This window comes from Pezoporus flaviventris, unplaced genomic scaffold (genome assembly GCF_033815535.1).
Source record: "Pezoporus flaviventris isolate CSIRO_AGI_PZ_B2104156 unplaced genomic scaffold, CSIRO_AGI_Pfla_v1 ptg000078l, whole genome shotgun sequence".
NCBI lineage: Eukaryota > Metazoa > Chordata > Aves > Psittaciformes > Psittacidae > Pezoporus > Pezoporus flaviventris.
The window spans coordinates 2,734,118-2,742,206 of NW_026892626.1; the positions used below are offsets into that span (position 1 = coordinate 2,734,118).

The window sequence follows — 8,089 nt, forward strand, 5'->3', positions numbered from 1 at the left end:
TCTATACTGTTTTTCTGTTACTGTTTGTGACTAACAGCCAGTGTGTGCAGTGCAGTGGCTGCCAGTGGCTGCCAGTGGTACAGCTGCCTTACCTTGCAGAAGGGCTCTGTTTCCTGCAGGTGAATTTTTCCCTTGGTCTCAGGACTTGTTAAATGCTTCTGCTTTGCTAAGGTCTCTGCCACGTGGGTGTTCAGGTTGCCCAAGTGGAACTTGAGTGTGTCTATGGCTTTAGCAGGGCTTTCTGACCCATGAAGAAGGTCACTCTGCAGAAAGAAGGGAACTACACAGAGTAAATTCAGTGGTTGTTTTAAAATATATCTGTATTTGTTTAACATGGCAAGAACAGCAGATGTGCAGTTCCTCCCCTGTGGATTTGTTAATGCATTCTGAAGGTATTTCAAGAGTTTGGGGGGGACGGGGGGGCATGGGGGGGTGGATTACATATAAAAATAAACTTAGCTCTGTATGCTGTGTAATCGTGTTACCCAGCTCAGTTGCAAAATCTAAAATTCAGTTTTATTTATCAATCTATATGTAAGCAGTATAATTAAAAACCATGTGGAGTCCTCTACAAGAATGGTGAAAGTACAATGCTATCCCTTTATACTGTAGTTGTCCGAGGAGTCTATAGCCTCTGAATATCACCTAGGTAAGCTGGAATTTTCTGTTACTGCTTGTTTTTGATCTTAATGTACTTCTTGGAGTCTTTTCCAAAAGGGTCATTCATGTCAGGCTACAGTGTGTTGTGGGTCAGAAGAGATGGAAGAATTCCCAACAGGGATGTATTACTAATGTACCTCATCATGTTATGATACATCCATCCATAATTGGAGAATTGTGAAGTAGAGCATCATCCAAGCTCTTGTCTTTTTTGCTTGTACTTTTATCACTTCAAAATGCTTTTCCCACCATTTCAGAACTGTAACTCATAGAGAAATGCTTTTATCCTGTAATTTGCAATCTTTCATAAACTATTAGGAGTTCTACTAGTTCTCATTTTTGAAAGAGCCCATTCTGTAATTCATACTTGAATTACCAGTAGAAAGAATGCAGTTCTGTGTAGTTGAAGATGTGTGCTGTACTTTGCAGTCATCTGCCAGGCTCTCGCAACATCTGCTTTTTACATGTTTGGAATAACTACTGAATAATTTACATATAACATAAACTAGCAATTTCTGTATTTTTTTTTGTCTTCCTAGTGATATTGCAACTTCTGGAGAATCAGGGAGCAAAAGCAATCGCTCAAGAGTGACTACGCGCTTCCCCAAACTGTCTCGCAGCCACCAAAGAGAGCCACGAAGCCTGGAGCCACAGAGTGGTGATCTTTGACCCTTCCTTGTAACTGTGAATACTGACACCATGTACTTAAAGTTGTCCTGTGATTCCTTCCTTTTCTGTATTTATAATTTAAGGTCTTGAAGAGACTACAGCTGCATCAACTTAAATCCTGAAAAGAGATATTCATTACTAAGGGTCATATCCTGATTAACTACTTTGAAGGCAGGAATCGCTTTCTCAAAAGAATAGGAGGGCTCTTCGTGAGAACTCAGCAAACTATGAGAGGCATTTTCTTTGTTTTGTAAAGCCACATTGCACGTATTCCCCTTTGTTCTTCTGAAGTTCTTCTGTTCCTATGAATTCCTTGGTTTTATTGTGTTGTCTTCCTTTCTACATGTATGTTTTTCTGTTCCAGAGAGACATGAGTATCATGCCAAGACAATTTTTTTTCCTTAGAACAGTTATGATTATCACTACTTAATATGTCAGAAGGATGTGCATTAAAGAACCTCACTAATTTACTAGCTTTTGTAAATAGAAAGACTGGTGGGTTTTTTTATTGTAAATCTCTGACACACAGAAAGGTTTTTAGAAAACTTGACAAAGTAGATGACGAAAAACATTACAGGTGGGAAAATAGCTTTTGTACATTTGTAGTTAGATAACCTCAATAGCTTTCATTTGTGGGAAGTAATTCTTTAAAATCACAGAATGTAATAATTTTCTAGTGAAATTTCAGTCTTGCGGTAAGGCTGGGTGCAATATTACTGATTTCTAAAAACCACCACAAGGATACACAAAATTAGCATGGTATAAAACAGTGTTTTAAAGTGTTGGGGTCTGTGTTGTTATTAATTTGTTGCAGATGTTACTGAACACTCCCATCATTTACACAGCAGTGTGGAATTCTTACTCTGATTTTGTAAAACCCTTCTCATGGTGATACTTAAAAATTGCCTGTAATGAAAGTGCCTATTACCCATCACCTCTTATTGAAAAGTAATTTGTAATGGTACTACTGTGAGTAAGTGAAAAAGAAATTAACAAGAATTGTTACAAGTGATGGAAGTCCTGACATGGATTAACTGGAATCCAGTTCAGTATCCATTAGCTGCACTGCCGTAGGCAGTTAATTATATGTTTGCTATCTTCTTCTCTTCATTAAGTTTAAGCAGTGTACGTTCACATTTTCTATTAATTGTATTCTGGTTTTCCCTTGCATAAGAATATCTTTCTTAGAAGTTTTTTTGGATAATGTTCCTTAAATTGGTGTACCGTTGTTTTATTATCCATTCATTGCACTAAATTCTTGTGTCAGTAGATACTGAAATCTAGCGTTACTCTGCAAAAAAAAAAAAAAGCTGATGATTACTAACAGATTGTTTGCCTCAGTGCTTTACTAAAGTTCTAGCAAACTGGAACTTCTGTTCTACAAACCTGTAACAATTGGGTGTTATTTAGTCAAGTAAATGGCCCAGTCTTTTTCAGTGGCACTTCTTGAGTGCGGAGGGGTTCATTACACACAGTGAGTGGCTTCAGTGGTGCCAGAGTATGAACCCTAAGTGCTGGATTCCTATGACTGCATATGTAGCTTATAAATTGCACTGTATAGCAGACTGTGGCAAGGAGGAGTGGAAGTCACTCTTCGGGTCAGAAATTTCAGTAGGTGGAATACCACTAAGAATCCTGTCATAGAAATGAAATTATATTTTTCAGTCAGTAAGAGATCACATTTACAAAATATAGAGGTAGATAAATAGGAAACCCAACAGGCCAGCCATGGAGCCAGCTGGTTTGTTTTCATTAAAAGATGAGTTACTGTTGGTGTTCTGTGTAAACTACAGCAGGACATTTATTTCAGAAGAAAGGAGAGGGAGTAGCTGGGCAGTTAATGCTCCTCCAGCCTCTTCAGTTGGATACACTGCTGATAGTTTATTTTGGTTTTGTTGGAAAGAAAAGTAGCTCCAATGATGGTCCCATTTTGAAACGATTCTAAATTGATTTTTCAGAAAGTAGACACTTGGTTAGTAAAAGTCTGACACACATCTATTAACACTGAATTGCAAGTAAATCTGAAAGAAAAGTGTATGGAAACCTTTGTGGTGTATCTGCCAGATGAAACTGTATTAATTTGCAGGAAATAAGTCACAAATTCAAATACTCCTTATTCAGAAAGTTACAATGGTAGGGAATCATTTAGCGCACACAAAAATTAAATTGTTTTTTTAGTTGTTCAGAAGGATTTTTTGTGTATCTACATTTGGCTCTTAAAATTATTCCATTCCTGATTATCTTGCTTCTGGTAGATTTTAATGTATGTATGTAGATTACATAAAAAGTGCTAAACTTGTTTACTCTGTACAAATCTTTCTTCATTAACTTTAGTGAAATTGTGTATCAGCTCCCAAGACTGCAGTCTGCAAACAGCCTTCACTTTATGTTACAAGATACCATCATGGGTGCATCACTAAGCCTTTTACGAGCTCATCTGTGATTTCTCTAAATCTCAGAAAATAATTAAATGAAAGTCTTTCTTCACAAGATAGCTTTTCCACTTGATATTTTGAAACAAGTGAGGTACTTGCATGACTGTAAGGAGATACCCAGTGGTACGAATGCCCAAAATTTTAGCATCTTTTAGCATCTCAGAGCCCTGTCTTTGAGAGCAACTGTACTTATCTGTCACAAATCCCACTGCTGTTTGTCTGTTAGAATCAGCCAAGACTGTTGAAGAAGGTTGCCCCGCTGACTTTAAGAACCAAATTAGTTACATTATTCTTACAGAATACTGGTAAGCGAAACAAAGATTCCATCCATTAAATTCTTTTACCAGTTATCTAATTCCATACCTGTAGTTATGATTTTTGTATAAATCTGATTTTCTTTGGTACTGACCGACAACTCTTAAACCCTTGTCCGTGGTCAGAAGCTGATGCATCATGACTTGGTGGGTTCAACCAGTTCTTGTTGGCACCTTTGACCAGCCTGTGGTCATCACAGACCAGAGGGCTGTGGACAGGAGAGTCCCTGGCATTGTTCCTGTAAGCCTCTGGCTGTAGCGGCAAAAAGGAATTAGTAATATCATTTCCATTTCATTCCTTATTCCTGTTTTCATCTGTAGGCATATGAGATCTCTGGGGCTGCTCATCTGGAACCTTAGTGACTATTCAAAATAAATTGTAAAACTAAGTGGCACTACTTTTATTTTAATGCCATTCTTCAATTGCATACAAAATGAACAGTTTCCTGGAAACACAAGGCAGGCAAAACTCGCATCTCTTGCAGATGTGATTGTTTATCAGTATTCATTATGTATTGGCTATGGAGTTTCAGAATCTCATTTATTTAGAGATTCTGTCATTCATTGTAGAGAATGGATTGCATCAACTTGGCTCCTGCATTATATCAAGTTTCTCAATAACACCAGTAATTTTCCAAGGTTTCTGTGAGGCAGGATATTGACACAGATATAAAGGCTTAAACTGATACGGCCATTAAGTCACATACTCTTAGGAAGATTAATAACTTCAAAGCCAGACTTTTTTATGGAATATATTGTTGATGTGATAGTTGTAATCAAATTATACCATCTTACAGAACCTCCTGCAAGTATAAACCATCATGATTGGATTAATACAAGTATTTAGAGAAAGAGCACGGTGGTATTAAAGATTACTGGCTCAAAAGCATGACCTACTGCTAAGGTAATGTTTTATTGTATAGAACAGTATCTGGTAGCTGTCAAATTAATAAGAACCTACTAACAAATGGGGATGACTGACTCAGAGCATCAAGCTAATAATAAATTAAGACTTGGTGAACCCCAGATGAACTAATGATACTGTCTGTCACACATATGAATGATGTAAAAATGTGATATTTTGTTAACAGAATCACTTATTAGTACTTTCAGATGAGGATATCATTCTTTTTCCTTCAAAGCACACAGGCATCTCAGTTCTGCTGTAAGTTTAATGCCATTTCAAAGGCTCAAATCCCCCACTCCAAAGCATGTTTTTATTTAATATTTTTTTAATTCTGAGAACAGAATCTCTACCTGTGGATAGAATACACTTACCTGCTTGAAGTTACTATGAGAAGCCTGTGGAACACTTGTTTAAAAGAAATAAAAAGACAATTTCACCAGATTGTGCTCCTATACACCCTTGCAAATCTACAACACTGTGCTTTTCTAGCTGGAACTCTAGTATGTATGAAAATAAGCATGTTTAACATGACAACACAATTTTCTCTGTGGAAACAATAATACTACTGTATTGGAGCTTGACTCACTTCTGGAAAAGGTTAAACAACTCCGTAAAGTAAAGAATTTCTCTCTGTCAGTTTCTGTAGATTAGGATATTTCAGTCAGCACCCTACATCACATGCAATACCAATTTGATGATTATTTAGTCATTTCAGTAGTTTCTTAGCATGAGATATTGAAAGAATCACTCTAATATATGGAATTATGTATATGAAATATTGAATATGTTTTAAAATACCAGTTAAGCTGCTTTGCATTTCACATATTGACTGGAAGACGAAACACTTGTTCTACACAGTGGTCTGATGCTGTACATTTCATTTAGTTCTTATTCTGCGTCAACTGTGTTAATGATCTAGTTATCGATAACTTAGATTGTTTCTTTTTAAAAATAATCAGAGCATACTTCTACTTAATAATAATGGCTTAGGTTTTGGTTAATGATGGCACGAATTCATACCAGCAAAAAGTACTGAAATGTTTAGAGAGGAATGAATTTTCCAGATTTACAAATTTCTGCAAATACCTGGACTTAAATAACATTTTTTACTGCATTGGAATGAATGTATTACACTTCATGTAGGGGGAATTAGTTTCTTTAACAAGAGTTCAAGAATTATGTCCATGCCATGACAGAAGCTGAACTGTGGTAGTTGGTTTTTTGAGTGGTGTGATAAACATTTAAGAAGCTAAAAGTTATAGAAATGTAAATGTGGTTGAAATTCTTAACTCTGAAAGGCTGCACATTCTTCCTTACTTAACACTGAGATAAATAACTGTCTTGTATGTGGGACCAAACCTGTTGGCGATTGAAGAACCTGGATTTCCCTTTTGAGTTGGGGAAAAGATTTTTGTTGTTGCTGTTAGACTCTAGGGAAGATAGTATTAATTCTGAAGCATATATATGTACAGTATTCACACAAGTATTAATAAACTGTAATATTATTTTAACTTGTTATGCTAATGTTTACATTATAGAATTTTTAAGCAAATGTGTATATATATATAATTTTCTAAATACTTTCTTGTATTTTTTTTTAATATCCTGTGGTAATTTTGTTGTAACCTGGTTGAAATATGCTACTTTACCAAGAAGAAAATAAACAATAACATCTTTCTTGTTTGAATTTGAGCATCTTGCACCTTATTTGTTCTATTTAGCGGGTTTGTAATTGCTTCTGTGTTTTATGTTCGTTTGTTCCAGTGTTTCTATAATGATGTATGTAGGTATGAGACTTTGATTTGTTAAAGTGTTAATATTTCATCATAGAAGAAATAGTATTTACTGAAAGAAATGGTGAACATTTCAGTTTATTAGATAAACCACTTATTAGATAAACCACTTACACAAGCAAGAAGGGAACAATGCCATGTGAGTGCTTGTCTTGCATGTTGCTTACTGCAAAAAACCTGCACTGAAGCTACAGGAGATCTACGAGGAATTAAATGGCATACATGTAATTTCAGTATAACTGGTATTTAAATACTGAGATCTGCACCTTTTCCATGTCTGTGATACTGTTTTGTTCTGGAAGTTCCACTCTGCCTCTGATTTTACTGTCTTTTTTTTAGGAAGCAAGAATTCCACCGCTGTTCTGAAGGTCTGAAGGTCTGACCTGTCTGAAGGTCTGCAGTGTGCATGCAAGCTGACAACCTCTTGGAGAGTGGTGACTTTTGTGGCCACTGTCTTCAACAGGAAAAACTTCTGAGGGTAACTTTTCATTGCTGCAGCAGAGCAGGGGGCACTTGTCCTCTGTTGTTTCTGCCCATGTCCAGTGAGACATATTCCATGTTGCAAGCCAGGATCTTTTAGGAAAAGATGCTAAAAAAAACCCTTGGATGGGATTTTTTTGGTTTGGGTTGGGTTGGGTTGGGGTTTTTCTTGGGGGTTATGGTTGTTTGGTTTTTTTTGCAAGGATTGATCTAACATGCTTTTATTATTTTGTGCTCTTTGGCTTTCTTGCATTCATTTCTGACATACGTACATTTGATTTCCTTTTATTGAGCTAAGATACATCTGGATGTTAAGTCTGACACTTCCATATCCAGTTCATCACTGGATGCTTCCATACCATGTGAAAACAAGCTGCTAGATTTGGATGCTTCATTGTAAAGAAAAATTTTCAGTTGGAGGTGTGGGAAACATTAAATCAATTTCCACCAAGCAGACAAAGCTGTAATATAACAACACACCAGTGTTAGTAGATTCCTCATACTCGCAATATGGGCTGCTGATTAAGTGAATTACAAATTTTCAAGCCTGTACCATTATAGAGTTCTAATTAGTTGAGCTGCTCATGTTAAAAACATTTGTACAGAAAGACACTTGCTGTCAAATTCATAGTGATGTTTAGGTACCCACATCTTTTCTAAGCTGTGAGAGGTTAGGTGGCTTAATAGGATTTAGCTGGCAGAACTGTTCTTCTAATTTATGTTGGCAATCCATAGGGGTTTGTTGTGTCTAAGCAAATGTGGATGAGACTTTTTAAGCAATTCTAATACTGCTACTAGCCACTAATAGTTACAGAGTATAAGCTTTTCATA

At 36.3% G+C, this 8,089-nt stretch overlaps 1 protein-coding gene across 2 annotated transcripts in view; it reads left to right on the forward strand.

Annotated features, from left to right (window-relative positions):
* The window catches only part of SNX29 (sorting nexin 29), a 120,865-nt gene extending 114,193 nt beyond the window's left edge, over positions 1-6,672 (forward strand). For both annotated transcript variants that reach the window (XM_061473281.1, XM_061473282.1), the window contains one exon: positions 1,200-6,672. In XM_061473281.1, coding sequence (XP_061329265.1) covers positions 1,200-1,329 — 130 coding nt within the window. In that variant the 3' untranslated portion in view covers positions 1,330-6,672. The remainder of the gene's footprint in view (positions 1-1,199) is intronic.
* The last annotated feature ends 1,417 nt before the right edge of the window (positions 6,673-8,089 follow it).